Here is a 21,901-nt window from a genome sequence, read left to right as displayed (position 1 = left end):
ATAAAGTTAGATCAATGAAGGATAAAATATGACTTAATAATGAAGGCTCAAAAAATATTTTTTATGAAAGTTATTGTTAAGATAAACTAGTTTTAAAATGTTAAAAAAAGGAGAGTAAAGGTTTAAAAAAATTTAGCATAAGAAAAAATAAAATAAAAAAATTAATTAACTTTGCAGGAGTAAAGAATCATGGGGAGAAAGCCATGAATTCCATGCTTTGCTTTCTCCTCCTCTGGAATTCTGCTGTTCTTGGTAAGTGAACTTGGTCTTGGCTGGATTTCTTGCTGATCATCTGGGGGAGGGGCCTGTTGTAGTTATTCTCAAGTGTCTTTGCCTGAGGCAGAATTGCACCGCCCTTACCAGGGGCTGGGCTAAGTAATCCACTTGGGTTTGCTTTCGGGAGTTTTATTCCCTGAATGCTTTCCACAGAGCTCTGGAGGACAGGAATGAAAGAGACCTGAGACCTCCCAATCTCTGGCCCAGAGGAGCTGAGGGCTTGGGGCCCACTCCTCAGTGTGCCCTCAGAGAAAAGTGCTCAATCACTCCCGTCTCCCTGGCATCTGGCCATGCTCCAAGCTCACCTAGCCTGTGACCAAGCATCACTGTCTCTGGCACCCAGCCCCACCCGGAGTCTCCAAACCCAGCAAATTCCTGCACTCTTCCAGGAGGGTCTCTCCAGATCTTGTGAGGTCTCTGCTCACAGAGCAGAAGTTAAGGTAACCCGAGTTGAGAGCTCACTCCTCAGCTCCATCTCTGTAGCCGGCTTTCCAGCTGTAATACCTGTGGCCTCTGTGACACTCAGACACCCCTGATCCTTCTGTGGCCCTGTGGGACCTGAGACCACCCCGTCCCCACGTGGGCTTCACCCCAGCTTAGCCTCTGGAGCAATGTCCCTCAGTAGAGCAGACTTTTAAAAGTTTTGATTTTGTGCTCTATTGCTCCACCACTTGCCAGGAGCCAGCCCCTACCCCACAGTCTATCTTCCTGACACTTTGGATTCACTTCTCCGCAGGTCCTACCTTTCAGAAAGTGGTCAATTTTCTGTTTCTAGAATTACTGTTATTCTTCCCTTCAATCTCCTGTTGGAATTGTAGGTATTCAGAATGGTTCAATAAACTATCTAGCTGATCTCCTGCTACCTGATGTTATCTCAGCCTGCTACTTCTCCACCATCTTGACACCTCTGAAATCTTCTTTAGAGAAGTGCCTGTTCATGCTTTCTGCCCATTTTTTGACATGATTATCTGTTTTCTGAGTGTTGAGTTTGAGGAGTTCTTTACAGATCCTGGAGATCAGTCCTTTGTCTGTAGTGTCAATTGTGAATATCTTCCCATTCTGTGGGTTGCCTCTCTGTTTTGTTGACTATTTCCTTTGCTGTGCAGAAGCTTTTGATCTTGATGAAGTCCCAAAAGTTCATTTTCGCTTTTGTTTCCTTTGCCTTTGGAGACATGTCTTGAAAGTTGCTGTGGCAGACACTTCTCCAAAGAAGACATACAAATGGCTAGACTTTTCATAGTCTAGTTTCTTAAGATTTTGTTTATTTGTCAGAGAGAGAGAGAGCACAAGCAGGGGAGTGGCAGGAAGAGGGAGAAGGATAAGTAGACTCCATGCTGAGCAAGAAGCCCAATGCAGGGCTCCATCCCGGGACCCTGGGATCATGACCTGAGCCAAAGGCAGACACTTAACTGACTCAACCACCCAGGCATCTCTATCTTGGGAGTCTTTTTGCATCAATATTGATTTCTTTAAATATTACATTATTTATTTTGATTACTTGGTTTTTGATACCTCTTAAATTTTGTGCCTGAAGCAAGTGCTTCATTCACTTCCTCATAATCACAGTACTGACCTATTAATTAGCATGATTCTTAAAGGGCAAAAATTTCCAACAGCCATACAAGAATTCAGTGGGCCTGGCCCTGTGCTTATCCTTCCAGGTGCCACATCCCAGGTGCCACTGTCCTTGTCCTCTCTGCTACTGTCGTTTGGCCTCTAATGCACTCCCTCCATCCACAGCCTCTGCACACACTCTTCTCTCACCACAGAAGGCTCTATCTCCCTGCAACACCTTCCTCTGACTCCCCTTTACACATTGACTTCCTTTTTTGAACATTACTATAGAACAGTTTTCTTCATAGTTCTTACCTAAGTTTTTGATTATAGATTTACTTTGATTATTTATTAATCCCTGGAGAGCCCACAAGGCTCTAAGTGTCATACTATTAAAATATGCCTACATCACTGACTGTAGCACTCCCAGTGCCAAGTACAGGGCCTGGTGAAAGGCAGATATTCCATTACTATTCATAGAATGAATGAGTGAATGGGTTAACATGCAATTTGGGCTCTAGCACATGAGGTAAATCAGGCCTATGATTTGTTCCAAGGTGTACTCAGCACTAGCTTAATAGGATAATAACACAGGTGCAAAGTGGAATACAGTCCTGTGACAAATAACTCGGAAAAAATCTGGGTTTAATGAAATTCGGCCTAGCTTTCAACCCAGATGCTTAAAATGAGTTACTGAATTTCTAGATTGGAAACTTCTAGCTGAATTTCCCAAATTATTTGCTCATGTAACCTTTTTTCATGGAATAACTTATGGCGCTAGTTTCACAACTGAGTCTGTTAGGAACAAGAATTGATGAGGGGGTTTAATCATCGCTCAAGGGAAGGGGAAGGAAGTTTCTGTCAAATATAATGTTTGTTCTTTATAATAATAATTTCACAATCATAAAATCACTTTTTAATTGTGCTATGGTATGACATCATTGTAGATTTATAAAACTTTGTGGCTTGTGTACTTTAAGCATTCTCCTATATTTATCCAGCTTTATTGAAGTATAACTGACAAACAAAATTATATGTATTTGAAGTGTACATTGTGGTGACTTGATATACGTATATATTGTGAAATGATTACTATAGTCAAGCTAATTAACACATCCATCACCACCTCATAATTATTTTTGTGTGTAGTGAGAACACTTAAGATCAAATATAACAGTATTATCAACAATAGACACCATGCTATTCATTAGCTCCTCAAAACTTATTCCTCTTATAACTGAAAGTTGGTACACATTTCCCTCATCCCCCAGCCACTTCACTGCAATCACCATTCTTCTCTCTGCTTCTGTGAATTAGACTTTTTCAGATTCTACCTTAAGTGAGATTAAAAATTTGTCTTTCTGTGTCTGCTTTATATCACTTAGCATAATGTCCTCCAAGTTCATCTGTGTTGTTGCAAACAGCAGAATTTCCTCCTTTTACATGGCTGGAAAATATATATATATTTCTTTATCCATTTGTTTTCCAAAACTATAGTAATCAAAACAGTATGGTACTGGCATAAAAACATGTAGACCAATACAACAGAATAGGGAACCCAGAAATAAACCCACACATACGTGGTCAACTAATCTTTAACAATGGTGACAAGAAGACATGATGGAGAAAGGATAGCCTTTCTAACGTGGTGTTGGGGAAACTGAATATCCATATCAAATGAAAAAGAATAAAATTACACCACATAAAAAAGTTAACTTAAAATAGGTTAAAGAGAGGTAGGAGGTGCCGCCACGGATCAGTTATTCTGTGAGGTGGTGGTGAAGGGGGTATCTTCTGGCGGAGATATGGGTTTAGATGCTGTAAAAGAACACTCAGCATTACACGCCAAGCCCAGTGGACTCATTCTTCAATATGGGACTGCTGGTTTTCGAACAAAAGCAGAACATCTTGATCATGTCATGTTTTGCATGGGATTGTTAGCTGTCCTGAGGTCAAAACAGACCAAGTCTACAATAGGAGTCATGGTAACTGCATCACATAATCCTGAGGAAGACAATGGGGTAAAATTGGTTGATCCTTTGGGTGAAATGTTGGCACCGTCCTGGGAGGAACATGTTACCTGTTTGGCAAATGCTGAGGAACAAGACATGCCAAGAGTGTTGATGGACATCAGTGTGAAAGCAGCCGTGAATCTGCAACAAGATGCCTTCGTAGTGATTGGTAGAGATACCAGGCCCAGCAGTGAGAAATTTTAACAGTCTGTAATAGATGGTGTGACTGTTTTAGAAGGTCAATTCCATGATTATGGCTTGTTAACAACACCCCAGCTGCACTACATGGTGTACTGTCGAAATACTGGTGGCCAGTATGGAAAGGCAACCATAGAAGGTTACTATGAGAAACTCTCTAAGGCTTTTATGGAGCTTACCAAACAGGCTTCTTGTAGTGGAGATGAAAACAGATCACTTAAAGTTGACTGTGCAAATGGCATAGGGGCCCTGAAGCTGAGAGAAATGGAACACTACATCACCCAGGGGCTGTCAGTTCAGCTGTTTAATGATGGGACCAGAGGGAAACTCAACCATTTATGTAGGGCTGACTTTGTGAAAAGTCATCAGAAACCTCCACAGGGAATGGAAATGAAGTCTAATGAAAGATGCTGTTCCTTTGATGGAGATGCAGACAGAATTGTTTATTACTACCTTGATGTAGATGGTCACCTTCATCTCATAGATGGACACAAGATAGCAACACTAATTAGCAGTTTCCTTAAAGAGATCCTGTTGGAGATTGGAGAAAGTTTGAATATTGGTGTTGTACAAACTGCGTATGCAAATGGAAGTTCAACACGCTATCTTGAAGAAGTTATGAAGGTACCTGTCTATTGTACTAAAACTGGTATAAAACATTTACAGCACAAGGCTCAAGAGTTTGACATTGGAGTTTATATCGAAGCAAATGGGCATGGGACGGTACTGTTTAGTAAAGCTGCTGAAACAAAGATAAAACAACTAGCAAGAGAATTAGAAGATAAGAAAAGGAAAGCTGCTAAGATGCTTGAAAATGTTATTGACTTGATTAACCAGACCGCTGGTGATGCTGTTTCTGACATGCTGGTGATTGAGGCAGTCTTGATCCTGAAGGGCTTGACTGTACAGCAGTAGGATGCTCTTTATACAGATCTCCCAAACAGACAGCTCAAAGTTAAGGTTGCAGACAGGCAAGTTATTAGCACCACTGATGCTGAAAGACAAGTGGTTACACCTCCGGGGCTACAGGAGGCCATCAATGACCTGGTGAAGAAGTACAAGCTTTCCCGAGGTTTTGTCTGGCCTTCTGGTACAGAAGATATAGTCCGAGTATATGCAGAAGCGGACTCGCAGGAAAATGTGGATAGCCTCGCACATGCAGTGAGCTGGGCAGTATTTCAGCTGGCTGGAGGAGTTGGAGAAGCACCCCAACTAGGTCTTTGAAGACAGTTTTTATGATCATGAGAAACCGGATTTTTAAAAAGTTTTTACAAAATAGTACTGCCATTACTGTGACAGATTCAAAGACATTTGTAATCAAAATGTTTACAATGCATCTTATTATATTGCTTCTAGAATGGATTGTTTTTCTTAAACACTACCTTAGTAATTGTTTAGAAGTAGGTAAGCCTTATACTTGTTAAATTTTGTTTTTAAAAATTACCCAATTTCAGTGTCACTAATGTAAAGTATCTGGGCTTCGCTGTGTGTTTCAGTCATTAACTTTCTAATACATGCAGAGAAAATTCATGAGGGCTGCTGGAAAATTAAACCTTATTATCAGCTCCTGGAAAAAAAAAATAGGTTAAAGACTTGCAACACCTGGGTGTCTCCATCAATTAAGGACCTGGTTCTTAATTTTGGCTCAGGTCATGATCTCAGAGTTGTGAGATCAAGCTCTGCATCAGGTTCTGCACTAGGTGTGGAACCTGCCTAAGATTCTCTCTCTCCCTCTCTCTCAGCTCTCTCTCTCTCTTTCTCTCTCTACCTCCTTTCCTACTTCCATCCCTTCCTAAAAAAAGGGAATGGGGGATTAAAGACTTAAATGTAAGACTTGATATCTTAAAACTCCTAGAAAAAAACATAGGTTAAAATCTTGACGCTTGTTTTGGCAATGATTTTTTTGGATATGATACCAAAGCACAAGCAACAAAAGCAAAAATAAACATGTTGGGACTACATCAAACTAAAAAGCTTCAAAGGAAACCATCAACAAAATGAAAAAGTGACCTATAGAATGGTTAAAAAAATTGCAAACCAAATATCTGATAAAGATTTAATACCCCCAAATGAGTTGTACTCATACTACTCAACTACAACAACAACAAAATTAAATAACCTGATTTTAAAATCAGCAAAGGACTTAACAGACATTTTTTCCAAAGAAGATATACTGATGGCCAATATGTACATGAAATGTGTTTGTTATTTCCTATTTAAAGTTGTCCTAGGTTAAAAAAAAAAAGGGGGGGGCGCCTGGGTGGCTCAGTGGGTTAAAGCCTCTGCCTTTGGCTCAGGTCATGATCTCAGGGTTCTGGGATTGAGCCCTGCATTGGGCTCTCTGCTCTGCGGGGAGTCTGCTTCCCTCTCTCTCTGCCTGCCTCTCTGCCTACTTGTGATCTCTCTCTGTCAAATAAATAAATAAAATCTTTTAAAAAAAGCACAATTTTTAATTATTAGAATGAATTTTACCACTCATCTTTATGTTATAGAATGCCAGTTTTAAATGCAAATAAAGGTGCATTTAACTCATATGTAGAATCACAGAAATTACACAATTTACATTTTGTAACTTATATGTACACATGTACTTTATTTTACATGTTACTGTGGCAAAACTACACAAAACAAATTGAACTGCTTTTAATTGTACTTCTTGGTATGTGTACATTCTACCAACCCTCTACCTTTGGCTTACTGATGAGTAAGGAAGGACTTTCTCTTTCCTTCAATGCTATTTTCACCAAATACAGGGAAGAGCACAAGCAATGATATGATAGAGTTTCTTGGTCATTTGTGCCTCCTGGAACCTCATTGCTTTCTTTCTGTGTTCTCAGCAAGCTCTGATTTGATCAGTAAGTGTAGCCTCTGGGGCCATGGGTCATAGGTAAAATGTGCTTATTGTGTCCTCACTTCAAGTGAGTCCACTGAGATTCTGCGTTCATGGGGCATGTAAACACTGTCTGCCAATGGGTCAGCAAGGAAGAGCCCCAAATTCCTTTGCTCACAAGTATATTCCATCATCCCATCAATAGAAATCTATTAATTTTAGATTAATTAATTAATTAATTAATTTTAGGACAATGTCACCTTGGAGCCTGAACTCCTTCTGAAAGTGGGGCTCTATAGCCACCCTGACTTCCATGTCTCACTGTGGGTCATCTCTTGGCCTGGGAGCCTGAGCCACTAATTTGAGGGTCACCTGAGCCCTCCTCTGACCTCTCCCCACATAGGATCCCAAGCAAAGCCTGCCACAAGTGTCTTCTCTCTTCTTCCTTCCTAAGTCAATTCTACTTTGGAGATCCTATAACTTTCAGGTCCCCCAGTTCCACTCCTACTCCCTGCCCATCTAGCCTCTCAATAGGAGCCAACAATCTTTCTAAAATGCAAATTGTTGGGGTGACTGAGTTTCTCACTGTGGCTCTATATGTTAACTATCTGCCTTCAGCTCAGGTCATGATCCCAGGGTCCTCAGATAGAAACTTCTGTTGGGATCCCTGCTTAGTGGAGAGTCTGCCTCTTCCTCTCTCTCTGCCCCTCCCCCCACTCATTCTCTCTCTCTCTCTCTCTCTCAAATAAACAAAATCCTTAAAAAACCATGAGAGACTGTGGACTCCAAGGAACAAACTGAGGGGTTTAGAGGGGTGGAGGGTGGGGGATGGGTGAGCCTGGTGGTGGGTATTAAGGAGGACATGTATTGCATGGATCATTGGGTGTTATATGTAAACAATGAATCTTAGAACACTATACCAAAAACTAATGATATATTCTATAGTTACTAACATACATACATACATACATACATACATACATATATAAATAAATAAATAATATGCAATTGTTGTCACAAACACATACAAACCAAGGGAAATCCTCCAGTTCTTGTAGGGTTCCATCCACACTCATCAGTATTCCCTTATGGCCTCTAGCTCTTCCTGGCACTTCCCTTAGTCTCTCCCTTCTACCTCCACACCTCTCCTCCTCTGCCCATCTCTTCCCCAGCCTTACAGGCTCAGTGCAGGGCTGATGGCTCTCAATGACCCTAAACACATTCACCTTAATTAAGTGCCCCTCCTCTGGGCTAACATCAATCACAGAGTTCATTAAACTGTATATCTTTGATTTACTTCCTAATTTCTTCCCCAAAAAGCAATGAACAACTTAGGGACAGGGACAGCAATTTTCATGCTTTGTTTCTAGCACCAAGCTTAAGGGACTCACACAGAGCAACGTTCATAAATGGTTTCATAGGGAAAAGGCCCAGATGACATGGTAACTGGGGCAGGCAGAAAGGCCCTCCCTTTGGCTCCAGCCTGCAGAAAGCTCAACCATGAAATCTTTCATTTTCACATTACAAGTATTTTGATATCAAAAATACAATCATGAAAAACTTTTATTCAAACCATTTTGTTTTACTTTCTCATGAGAGCTTACCTAAAAGATTACAAGGTAGTGAAATGGTAAAAAGTACCCCTCTGAATGTCAGGAGAAATGGCTCTGTTCTTGTGCTGCCATTAAATGCTGCCATTAAATGCTCTGTGTTGTTAGGCAAATCATCTAAATTTGGGGGGCTTTGGTGCATTTATCTTTCAAATAAAGACTGTACTAACTGGTGATAATAATGTATGCACTCACTATAGCCACCTGCTACATTTCAGTCTTCATTCAACATATGATCTCATTCCCCACCCCAAACAACCCCTTTTCCAAACAACTAATGTGAGACTCAGAGGTTAAATGTTTGTACCATCTGGTTCTGGTAAAGCAGTGCTTGGAAAAGTGGCACACGCTGTTGTACCTCACTCCTCTTCTCTGTACATCACTAAAATTCCATTTCAAAAAACTGCTACTTTACCAATCTTCCCACAGCTATGAAGAGGCTGACAGTTCTGGTGTCAACACTTGATGGTCAAATTGTGCCAGGCCTCCCAGGTCAGTCTGATTCAGTTAATTCTGCTCCTTCCTCTCTGCAATTCTGTCTAAAAGGAACTCACAGCTCTGAATTCTATGGTTCTTATATAATCCCTGAATAATTCTTATTCAGTCCTTTGCTCCAACCCTTCATACTTTATCTCAAATCCCAGGATGGAGACACAGAATGGTATGAGATGGCAATCTCCAATTTCCTAGAAACTTCACACCTCAAAATAGCTTGAGCCAAGTGTGCATCCCAATTTTCCCAGGTGCGACTCAGCCAGTCGGAATGGCTGAGCCTGGGAAAGAGCAAGAGGAAGTGAAGATCCAACCTCCACAACAAACTCTAAACTCTGGGTTTAAGGCAATATTGCCATGCAAGGCAGGAGACTTTGAGGTGGGCAAGGACAAGTGTTTGAACAAGCCTCTCCAAACCTCGAAAACTTTGGTTTTGTTCTCACACTGACCTCGATGCAAGGAAACAGAAGCCACAGCCAAGGAAATGGAACATCTTGGCAGCCCCCATCATTGGTTTCTCAGAATTGCTGTGTCTTCTTCCAGATGAACCTCAGGAGAACCACAATTTTAAAACTTACTTCATCTGGGAGAGTCAAAATTATTTTGGCAGTTCTCTGGAAGGGGAAAAAAAGACAACTAATCCCTTCCCTACTCCCTCCCCATGACAAAAAGAAAAGTTACAACATAAGGCATATTGGAGCCAATTACAGAAATACATTTGAAGATCTGTAGTGTTGCACAATGTGCAAATTTGGAGAAGTAATTTTGAGGCTAAATAAATGTCTTGAGCCTTTATTTAAAATGCTCTTTTGTCTTTGCCCAGCCAATCTGGCACCTCAGGATCACAGAAGAGGCCTTTGTTTCCTTCATGACATCAGAATGCTCTGGGTGCAAAGAGCAACCATCAGGGAATATTAGATGAGCAGAGAGGTTATTTCTATTTTAGGGGCCTAAGAATGCACCTTTGCTCCCTGCAGGGTTAGAGAGGCATTAAGCAGGCTGTACCCTATAGGTTGCCTTAGTTAAATATATATATTCAGCATGATTAATATACAGGTTAATCCTTTGACAAGCCTCCCCATAACTTATCTGCAGCAAAATCTCAAGCTTGCATAATATTTTCATGCATTTGCATCTATAATGCCATACCATTTCATGTTACTACACATTAAGAAAGGTATATCAAAACTGAAAGTATCCCAAGGAGGTCAATTAAAGTATTGAGAGGGACTTTCATATGAGAATAACTAGGAAAAATGATGACAGAGCACAAACAATTAAAATATATAATATTACAAAGGCTAATAGGAGCCAAATGTGAACATGTTCACCAAGTTTCAGAATGCTTAGGAAGAGGGATGAACTGTGAACACCAAAGAGGTCATTTAGCATAAGTAAAAGAAGTAGATAACAAATACAGGATACACAAAGTTCGGAACCTTCAGGCTGTGTTCAGACTTCTGGTCCTGCTCATTTACCCACTCAACTGTACATCCTTGTATTGAGTCAGCAAATAGTTATAGAGGGAACACAGTTCCTGCCCTCAATGAGTTCAGGATCTCAGGAGAAACAGAATTCAAGTCAATTGTATAAACATTTGGGACACCTACTAACTGCTGGGAGCTCTACCAGGGAATGCCCACAGGAGCGGTACATGGAATCACATAGAATCACATAGAAATGATCAACAGAGCCAGAAGAGGTATGCCAGTAGGTTCCAGAAGGGTTTCTGGGGGAGGCCATGTCTAAATAGAATTTCAAAGGATGATTAGAAAATAGTCCAGTGAGGGGGCAGGGAGTTGTAAACTTCAATGGATGGAGCACTTCTGCTGACTTTTGGCCTACAACTAAACCCAGAGACAGAGTCACCCAGACTTCTCAACTACTCCCATGAGCAAACCCTGAGTAGTGACTTTTCTCTCAACCTCTTAGACCTTTGCTTTCAGCTCTTCCCGCAGTTGCACAAAGCACTATTTACAATGTATCTTTTATTCCAAATCATGGATAGTGGGGCTGCTCCTTTGATAAAACTCTGACTGATAGCAATTGTATATAATCTCTTGCTTTCCCCTTCTACCCAATGCACCCCAATAAGAATTTTGTTGTCCTCTTTCAATAGAAAAGCTTTGAAAGTCACCAGCAGCCTCAAATTTTCAACCTCTGATCTATTGTTTGTTTGCATAGAACTTGCTGTGAATCGTTGAACACTACATCAAAAACTAATGAGGTATTATATATTGGCTAACTGAACATAATTTAAAAAATGATGATTATAATATAGATGGCCTTCTTTTTCAGCTGCCTTTTCCAGAACATACTGATGAAAGAAACATCTGCAATAGTGTTTCTCCAAAGATGCTGATGGTTTTATGTAATTAATGTAGAGCAAATATGTTATCAGTGGTCCCATGGGATGTCTGGGAAATAATTAAGTGAATGAACATTCCAACCCTAGGGAAGAATGTGGTTGTGGTTGGAAGGTCAAAAAATGTTGGAATGCCCATTGCAGTGCCAATACAGATAGATGGGGCTTGTGAATACCCTGGAGGTGATGCCACTATTACAATATTCATTAGTACACTCCCAAAGAGCAAATGAAGAAACATACAGTTCTTGCAGACATTGTGGTCTCTGATGAAGGCATTCCCAATCACAGCAGATATGATCAAGGAGGACGTTGCACTGATCAATGTGAAAATAAAAAGAGTTCAAGATCCCATCATGGCTAAAGCCACCTTGGTTGGAGATGTGGATTTTGAAGAAATCAGAAAAAAAGCTGCTTACAGAATTCCAGTCCGTAGAGATATTGGCCCCATGACAATGACGATGTTAACAAAGAATACCATTATTTCAGCAAAAATGTGCTGAGGCTTGAAGAGTAGGAATTGAAGCCCAAGGAGTGTGTAGTACCAACTAATTAACTAATTAACTCCTGTGTCTTCTGTCATGAAGAACACTCCAAGCCAGTTCAAGAGGCAAAGTAGACCAATAGAAAAGCAATATTTTTTTAATTTTTTTTTTTTACTGAAATGGTTTAAGATGATGCTTTGTTTTATTGAAAGCTTAAGTGGCTGGGTATTTGCACACATAGCGCTGCAGTACCTTACCATGGAGCATGCCAGTATCATGCTGGGTCATGTGATCCAGCCAAAAGAAGCCATTAACCTACTGATCAACCTGGAGGACATTGTTCCATTGAGAACAAACGCTCAACTTTGTCCAGTCACTTCAGTTAAAATTTGTCTTTTCTCCAACACAAGTTGTTTCCTGTCTTGCTAATTTTGGCCATTCTAACTGGTATAAGGTGGTATCTCAATGTGGTTTTAATTTGAATCTCCCTGATGGCTAGTGATGATGAACATTTTTTTCATGTATGTCTTCATTGGAGAAGTGTCTGTTCATGTCTTCTGCCCATTTTTTGACATGATTATCTGTTTTGTGTGTTGGAGAGGATGTGGAGAAAGGGGAACCCCTTACACTGTTGGTGGGAATGCAAGTTGGTGCAGCCACTTTGGAGAACAGTGTGGAGATTCCTTAAGAAATTAAAAATAGAGCTTCCTTATGACCCTGCAATTGCACTACTGGGTATTTACCCTAAAGATACAGATGTAGTGAAAAGAGGGGCCATCTGTACCACAATGTTCATAGCAGCAATGGTCACGGTCACCAAACTGTGGAAAGGACCAAGATGCCCTTCAATGGATGAATGGATAAGGAAGATGTGGTCCATATATACTATGGAGTATTATGCTTCCATCAGAAGGGATGAATATCCAACTTTTGTATCAACATGGACAGGACTGGAAGAGATTATGCTGAGTGAAATAAGTCAAGTAGAGAGAGTCAATTATCATATGGTTTCACTTATTTGTGGAGCATAAGAACTAACACGGAGGACATGCGGAGATGGAGAGGAGAAGGGAGTTGAGGGAAATTTGAGGGGGAGATGAACCATGAGAGACTATGGACTCTGAAAAACAATCTGAGGGTTTTGAAGGGGTGGGGAGTGGGAGGTTGGGGGATTCTGGTGGTGGGTATGGAGGGCACGTATTGCATGGAGCACTGGGTGTGGTGTATAAACAATGAAATCTGTTACACTGAAAAGAAATTAGATTAAGTAAAAACACATTTTTTTTTAATTTTGCCTTTTCTAGAGTTGCATTTCCCAAGTACTATTCCAGTAAGAGTTGGTACTCACTTTAGGTTCCAAACCTTTTGGATTCAACTTATCAAACCAAGGGAAACATGTTGCTAGGGAAAATTAGGGAAAAGGGAAGAAATGGTAATTGAATAGAAAAAAAATTACTGTAATTTACATACATATTGTATATGAAAACTATCTGTTAATGGTCATCATTTTGTGTTTTAGTTAGTCAATGGGGAAATATTTAGGATAGTTCCATTTGCTGTTAGTCCTTTTTCCTTGTGTTTTACATTCATGAAGTTTCCCCATTTTTTCCTAGGGTTGAATGGTTTATTTTATTTTATAGATTGTTTGTGTGTATTGTCATATATGGCTTCTCCTCTATCCTTAAACTTCATTGTTACATCTTTGCACTGTTGGGGGTGTCTGTATGGTTTTCTTGGTATATATTAAGACCTATTTTTGAAAAACAAAATTTGACCTTGGTAATCATTAGGATAACTTGTATACCTATGCAACTTGCTTTTCCGCCAAAGACTTGTCAGCAGTTTCCTGCTTTTCTTTGACATACCTGCTGAGTTTCTCCAATGGGTTTTTGAGAACTTTAATATTAAATTTAAATATTAATTAAATATTAACTTTAATAAAATTTAATATTAAATTTTTGAGAACTTTAATATTAAAAATCCCCTAAATTTAATAAAGACTTCCAATTAAAAGTGTTTTTTGCATTTGTTTCCTATTTTTAAAATAAAACACTTCTAACTGGTGTGGGGGAGAAAAAAAGGAGCACAATACAACACTATACATCATATTCAAGAGAAACAAGAGGAAGAATGGGGTAACTGGGTGATGGACATTAAGGAGGGCACTTGATGTAATGGGCACTGGATGGTATAAGCACCTGATGAATCACTAAACTCTACCTCTGAAACTGAGAGAGAGAAACAAGACTGAAGATTGTTCATAAAACTATTTCACTAGCCAAACGCTAAAAATGTGGCCCAAATTAAGACAGTGACTTTGGGATTAGATGACACAGAATAGATTCAGTTCATGAGACATTAGTAACAAGGAACTTGCAGGGTTTCATCTCCCACTGAGTATAAAATACAAAATGAGGACGATTTCCTGTTTTCTGAAAGGACAGTGTTGCCAATCATGAAGATGGGGACTAGAGAAGGGAGAAGTGATCTGGGTTTAGGGAAAATGAGTCTAATTCTTAATATTTTGAATTTGAGATGTTTATGACACCATATGATGAGGATGGCCAGTTCCAGCTAGAGGTATAGTTTGGAGCTCAAAAGCACAGTTTGTGCTGGAAATATAGTGTGTAGATTGGATTTAAAACAAAAGAATGAATGGGGTTTTATGGGAAGATTGTGAAGAACACAGAAAGTAGGAAAAGAAGTCAGAGACAAATCCTAAAGAAAATTAACATCTAAGGAATAGGAAGAGAGTAACAGCAAAGAGACAGAAAACAGCAGAGAGGTAGAAAGCCAATGTGTAGTTTCATGAAAGTTAAGAGAACGTTTCAGAAAGTAGAGAGTGGCAATGATACTGCTTTAAAGTCAAGTGACATGAGAATTAACAAGTTCTAATTTGATTAAGGAGCTAGGAAGTTGTTGACAATCTTAGCAAAATAGTTTCAGGGGATAGTGAGAACAAAACTCCAGATCACAGGGGATTAAGAAGATGAGGAAGGGAGGCAATCCCCTAACTGTAATTCAGTAGGAGCCAGTATTCTTCTTTTATTAGTTTCAGAGGTAGAATTTAGTGATTCATCAGTTGCATATAATACCCAGTGCTCATTACATCCAGTGTCCTGCTGAAGGCCCATCACCCAATTATCCCTTCCCACCACCCACCTTCCTTCCAGCAACCCTCAGGTTCTTTCCTAGAGTTCATCATCTCTTATGGTATGCCTCCCTCTCTGTTTTCATTTTGTTTTAGTTTTTCTTCCTTTCCCCTATGTTTCTTTTCTTTTTTTTTTTTCTTAAATTCCACATATGAATGAAATCATATGGTATTTGTCTTTCTCTGGCTGACTTATTTCATTTAACATAATACCCACTAGTTCCATCCATGTTGTTGCACATGACAAGATTTCATTCTTTTTGATGACTGTATAATAGTCCATTCTATGTGTGTTATATATGTATATAATATATATAATATATATTATATAATATATATATAATATATATATAATCACAGCTTTTTTAAAAAAATATTTTATTTATTTATTTGACAAGGAGAGAAATCACAAGTAGTCAGAGAGGCAGGCAGAGAGACAGGGGGAAGCAGGATCTTTCCTGAGCAGAGAGCCCGATGTGGGGCTCAATCCCAGGACCCAGGGACCATGACCTGAGCTGAAGGCAAAGGCTTAACCCACTGAGCCACCCAGGCGCACCCCCTCCCATCTTCTTTATTCATTCATCTGTTGATGGATCGGGGCTATTTCCATCTGTAGACTGTTGAGGACATTGCTGTTACATGCAGTGGGGTGCCCCTTTGAATCACTATGTTCATATCCTTTGGATAAATAACTCATAGTGCAATTGATGAGTCATAGTATAGCTGTATTTTTAACTCTTTAAGGAACCTCCATACTGTTTTCCAGATTGGCTGCACCAGCTTGCATTGCCACCAATAGTGTAAGAGGTTCCTCTTTCTCCACAACCTTACCAACATCTGTTTTTTCCTGAGTTGTTCATTTTAGCCATTCTGATTACTGTGAGGTGGAATCTCATTGCAGTTTTGATTTGTATTGCCCTGCTAGTGAGTGATGTTCAGTATCTTTTCATGTGTCTATTGGCCATTTATAGGTGCTCCTTGGAGAAATGTCTGTTCATGTCTTTTGCCCATTTCTTGACTGGATTTTTTGGTTTGGGGGTACTGATTTTGATAAGTTCTTTGCAGATTTTGGATATGAGCCATTTATCTGATAAAGTATTTGAAAATATCTTCTCCCATTCCATAGGAATGCCTTTTAGTTTTGTTGACTGTTTCCTTTGCAAAAGCTTTTTTATCATGATGATATCCAAATCGTTCGTTATTTATTTTGTTTCTCCTGCCTTGGGAGACTTGTCTAGCAAGAAGTTGTTGGCCAAGGTCAAAGAGGTTGCTGCCTGTGTTCTTCTCTAGGATTCCTGTCTCACATTTAGGTCTTTCATTGATTTTGAGTTTATTTTTGTGTATGGTGTAAGAAAGTGGCCAAATTTCATCCTTCTGCATGTGGCTGTCTGATTTTTCCAACACCATTTGTTGAAGACATTGTCTTTTTTCCATATTCTTTCCTGTTTTGTTGAAGAGTAGTTGACCAAAGAGTTAAGGGTCCAATTCTGGGTTCTTTATTCTGTTCCATTGATTTATGTGTCTGTTTTTGTGCCAGTACCATACTGTCTTGATGATGACAACTTTGTAATGCAGCTTGAAGTCTGGAATTGTGATGCCTCCAGCTTTGCTTTTCTTTTTCATCATTCCTTTGGCTATTCAGGGTCTTTTCTTCTTCCATACAAATTTTAGGATTGTTCGTTTCAGCCCTATGAAAAATGCTGATGATATTTTGATAGGGTTTGCTTTGAATGTGTAGATTGCTTTAGGTAGCATAGACATTTTAACAATATTTGTTCCTGCAATTCATGAGGATGAAATGTTTTTCCATTTCTTTGTGTCATCTTCAATTTCTTTCATAAGGTTCTATAGTTTTCAGAATACAGATCTCTTACCTCTTTGGTTAGGTTTATTCCTAGGTATCTCATGGTTTTGAGTGCAATTGTAAATGGGATTGATTCCTTGGTTTCTCTTTTTTCTGCCTCATTGTTAGTATATAGAAATGCAACTGACTTCTGTGCATTGATGTTATACCCTGTGACTTTGCTGAATTCACAAATGCAACTGACTTCTGTGCATTGATGTTATATCCTGTGACTTTGATGAATCAGTTCTAGCAATTTTGGGGTGGAGTCTTTTGGGTTTTCTGCATAGAGTATCATGGTGTCTGCAAAGAGTGAGAGTTTGACTTTTTTTTTTTTTGCCTATTTGGATGCTTTTTATTTCTTTTTGTTGTCTTATTGCTGTTGTTAGGACTTCTAGTACTATATTGAACAAAAGTGGCAGGAGCTGACATCCCTATCATGTTCCTGACATTAAGGGAAAAGCTCTCAGTTTTTCCCCATTGAGGATGATATTTGCTGTGGGTTTTTCTGATATGGTTTTTATGACATGGAGGTATGAGGAACTAGCATTTTTAACCCCAGTCCTTACATCTTTGAGATTCACTTCCCACCAATAGTATGGGGAATATATTTGCTGAGAAATCATTTGCAACATTATGCTAGGCACAAATTTTAACTGTACATTTTTTTTACTTTAAATTATACTTATTCATACACTGTGGCATCAATAATCAAATGGCAAAATGTGTCCAGTATCCCAGAAGACAACACCAGTCCCCTTCCAGTCAACAGCCCCTCTGTCACCCCACCACTGAAAAATGTTTTTGGGATCTATTTCACAAGTTACTTTTGCTTGTGTTTTAATTAGCTTCATGTAAGTTAGCTTCATATAAACTGAATATTGTACCTGTGTAATTAATTCATTTGTTATGCTAATAAATACTACTTACGTATTATAATAATAACAACAACAAAGCCATAAAAAAGACAACCTAATATTTCCACACCTAAGAAATCATCTTCACTGTATAGATGGCAGTGAAATCACTCCCTTTGGAGAAGGCACAACTTCTTTAAAACTACCATGAAATAAACATGTAAACAATAGAAAGATGTATTCAGTATTATGTGTAAGTGCACCTTTGCTTCTTTCCCAAATCCTAAATCCCTATGCCTTCTCTATAGGTGACTGCTCTGCACACTTTGTCACATGTCCTTCCAGAACTTTTTCTATACATTACATATGTTTCATTCAACAAATAATTATTGAGTGCCTACTATCTGTGAGATCTTTTGTATTACAGATTTTTTGGTACTGTTTTTGAGATAAAACAAATTTCACTGGATATATATTGGAGAATTTTCTGTCTGTATCTATACATCTAACTTACATTTGTAATGCCTCATCATATTTCATAAAATATACATATATGCCAAAAATTGTTTTCTAGTCCCCTGCTAATGAACATTCAGGTTGATTCCAATTTTCACTGTGTAACAATGCAGAGTATATTTAATTTTTATTTATCTTGCATCCATATGCAAGTATTCATGTAAGCTGTATTCCAAAAATGGAATTGCTGATCAAAATATGAACTTTTAATTTTTCTAGATCTCGCCAGCTTTTGATAGTTATTGCAAATATATCATCAAAATGGCTGCAGTAATATGCATCACAGAATATGAGTGCATGTTTCCTTGTGTCCCTCACCAGCTCCAGATATGATCTCTTATCTTCTTAACTTTTGTCAGTCTAACCAGTAAAATATGGCATCTTGCTGATGTTTTAGTTTAAATTTATGTTGCCCTGATTATTAGGGAGGTTGAGCATCTTTTCAGTACTTAGGGGTCATTGTTGTTGTTTATGTGGGACTTTATCCCTCCTTCTGTCAAATGCCTTTTTCTTACTGATTTGTGTGAATTCTTTATTATGACTGTAACTCATTCTGCTCTATGAGCAGCAAATATTTCCTTCTGATCTTTGACTCTTGTTTTAACTTTGCTTACCATGTCTTTCACTAATCAGTAGTGGTTTAAATGGTTTTTGTTTTATTTTGTTTTTTGTTGGTCAAATCTATCAATCAATTCCTTGCTTAGTAAACTCTTCATGACCCCAAGGTGATGAAAAAAATCCCTCTATAGGTTTTCTTTTAGCACTTTTTAAAGTTAGGCTTTCCATTTTAGAAATATGTTTCATCTAGAGTTTACTTTTGTGTTTGGTGAAAGGCAGGACTCTAATTATTTCTTCATCAGGTAGGCAGTTGTCCCAAATGCCCTTATCAGATCATCCATCCTTTCTTTATTTCTTATTGCATACCTTCTTCCTCAATCCCATATATCCATAGGAACTGATTTCCCATGCATATATCCAGTTACAGGTGCTCAGCCACATCATTTGAAAAAAAAAAAAAGGTGAATATAAAATGTTTCATGAAACAAATATATTTCTAAGTCTTACTAGAAGCTCACTAATGGTTTCCAGGCTCTGTCAACTTCCCTGAAACTTCAAAACTCTTTCTCCGCAACTAGAAAAGCTTGGTTGGGATAGGTGGCTTAACTGCCATGTTAATAAAGCAGGCTGCCTCAGAGGCTGCTGCTTTCCACAGTGGAGGGGCTCAGGGACATCTGGCACAATGACTGCCCCAAGGAAAGACCCCATGAAATTACCACATCTCCATCAATTTTCCTCTAAGGAAGCATCTTTGCAAAGTCCTTTTGTGCTTTCACTGATGTTTGTGAGTTATCATGGCTTAATGTAAAAATAAAAGTGTATTTTAAGACAAAAAGCCTTTCTTCTTGATAATAGTCAAGAGAGTTGGGAGAGATTAGCCAAATCATAGTATTCTAGAGATGGCATGTCATGACTTTCATCATTTTTTCAAAAGTAAAGAAAATGTTTTGTTACTGTGAACTGATTCGGGTAGATCAAACCAAAGTGCTGCGGTTCATTTCTGTTTTGTAATTGACCTTAATGCATGACTGCCACCTGGCCAACTTTCCTTTGCACAGGGAAAAGATCAGATGTTCTTTCAACAAGTATGGAAATAATTTTGTTTCAAATCCTATTGGTATAGTTGATATGGATATACTTCTGTTTATTTTTATTGTAATTTTTAATTCCTCAAATGCATGATCCATGCTATCCAAGGCTCATTTTGTCTATGTGCAGTCTTAATTATACCTTCTTTAAGAGACCTGCAATTAACCAGACAACACACAAGAATTTGAATAAATGATTCAAAATGAGCATTTGCATTTCAGACCTTTGATATGGCACAAATTACCAAAACAGGCCACATACATAAACAGTTTAAACTTCTATTGAGCCAAAAATGGTTAGAGACATTAAGTTCCAGTTTCTAACCTGCCCACCCACTGTCTGTAGAACATGCACTTACGGATGATCTTGCTAGTATTGACAGTGATCCCTCACTCATTGTGACTAAGCATGAGACATTGCCTGAAATAAGGAGTTACGCTCTTCCAATGTGGAGCAGAGTTTGTCTCTAGGCCAAGGTGGTTTGCATCTTTACATTAACACAGGAACTTTCTCTAATCAGCTGGATAAAGTAGCTCAGAGCACAACTGACACCAGAGCTCATGGGGGAGATGAGTCCCCTGCCCAAATCAAAGATTCAGGATAAGCTACAATTTCTAAGGATATGATTCACTCAATTCAACTTTTTAGCAAAAGCAGGGTGCCATAGACTGTAGTGACACAGATGTTCCCTTAATGTTTTTCCTTTATTTGTGGGTTCTTTTTGTTTTGTTTTGTTGTTGTTGTTGTTGTTGTTGTTATTGTTGTTTTATATTGTTTTGTTTTGGTTCTTTGCATGGAGTACTGGATGTGGTTCATAAACAATGAATCTTTGAACACTGGAAAAATAAAATAAAATTAAAAAATAATAAATAAATTGTTATTTTAGATTCTGTTTAAATAAATAAATAAATAAATTTTAAAATACTATTTTTTCAAGATCTTTCTAGGCCAGTCACTTTCAAAATTCACAGTACAAAGCTTCACATGCAGTAATTTGTGAAAATGCCAATCCAGACTTGTCTCAGGTCTGTTAACTCAGGAACTCAGAGCAAGCTGCAGACTCTAGCCTGGGACCCTGCAGCCAGTGATCTGTTGGCTTGGCTTGGACACACACTGGTGCCATCAGTGAAAAGTGCAAGGCATAAGAGAAAGACAGACTGGGCAGAGTGTCACAGCACAGGGTTGCTGCTACACAGCATGGCACACCAGCACAGCTCCAAGTGGGAGACTGAGGACCACAACGAGTATGAGAACATTCCAATAACACGTTCCATGAGAGAGATTCCATAGTCCAAAAGGACAGCAGCCATCATTTCCTTCATGCTTCCTAAAGTCAAAAAGAGCCTCCAACTTCCTGCGTTTGCCTTAAATTTGTTTGTGCAGATTTGTTAGTCACAAGGTCAGTTTACTATATAGACATGACAAATATTCCCCAGGCAGTGACAGCAACAGTGCATCAAATCCTTCTTCTTCCACCAGCCAAGGAAAGCTCTCTGCTTTTAAGGGTTAATTCAGGTTACTGGACCCACACAGATAATCCAGTTAATTTCCTTAATTTAAGGTCAACTGTGCTGTATAACATAAGACAATTAAGGGAGTGATATCTCATCACATCACAGGTTCTGGGGAGCAGGGTGGGACAGCTGGGGGGGTGGTGTTTCAAAAATTCTGTTTACCGCAGCTATAAACACTGCCTGTATGCTGGTATTCTGGTGGCCTTGTTGTGTTTCATCAAGTTCCCAAATTGGCAGTTTCCTTTCCTGAGAATTTGGGATAATGACCCTTCTTCAGGATTCAGTAGACCATGAGAATGATTGCAAATTCAGGCCAGTATTTGCTTGCAAATATTTCATTGCTGTATCAAATATCCTCAGCAGGTATAATATACTGTGTTGTCCTTAATATACAAAGATAATGCTACTCATCTCCCTGACTTCTAATTGAAAGGGTTATTTTCTTTTTTTTTTATTTTATTTATTTATTTTAAAGAAAGAGAGAGTATGCAAGAACAGCAGAGGAAGAGGGAAGAAGAAAACTCCCTGCTAAACAGAAAGCCTGATGTGGG

At 38.9% G+C, this 21,901-nt stretch overlaps 2 protein-coding genes and 1 pseudogene across 2 annotated transcripts; all 3 read left to right on the top strand.

Moving 5' to 3' along the window:
* The first annotated feature begins 3,620 nt into the window (after nucleotides 1–3,620).
* On the top strand, nucleotides 3,621–4,046 carry LOC116857252 (phosphoacetylglucosamine mutase-like). The gene has a single exon (XM_032841190.1). It carries the CDS (start codon nucleotides 3,636–3,638, stop codon nucleotides 4,044–4,046), a length of 411 nt encoding a protein of 136 aa, XP_032697081.1. The 5' UTR covers nucleotides 3,621–3,635.
* LOC116857251 (phosphoacetylglucosamine mutase-like) lies at nucleotides 3,636–5,280 on the top strand. Its single transcript, XM_032841189.1, is given in 1 exon segment — nucleotides 3,636–5,280. A coding segment is annotated over 1 exon segment (1,137 nt). The 5' UTR covers nucleotides 3,636–4,127; the 3' UTR covers nucleotides 5,265–5,280.
* Nucleotides 5,281–11,234: 5,954 nt separating this feature from the next.
* LOC116857254 lies at nucleotides 11,235–11,893 on the top strand (annotated as a pseudogene).
* The last annotated feature ends 10,008 nt before the right edge of the window (nucleotides 11,894–21,901 follow it).

The sequence above is a fragment of the Lontra canadensis genome, unplaced genomic scaffold (assembly GCF_010015895.1).
Source record: "Lontra canadensis isolate GAN:19392208 unplaced genomic scaffold, GSC_riverotter_1.0 scaffold121, whole genome shotgun sequence".
Classification (NCBI taxonomy): Eukaryota; Metazoa; Chordata; class Mammalia; order Carnivora; family Mustelidae; genus Lontra; species Lontra canadensis.
The sequence above is the reverse complement of the archived record's forward strand: the minus strand, read 5'-3'. Positions and strand labels throughout refer to the sequence as shown.

Coding starts and splice junctions, on each gene's coding strand:
- LOC116857252 (XM_032841190.1), top strand. CDS start 3,636: ATGGGTTTAGATGCTGTAAAAGAACACTCAGCATTACACGCCAAGCCC.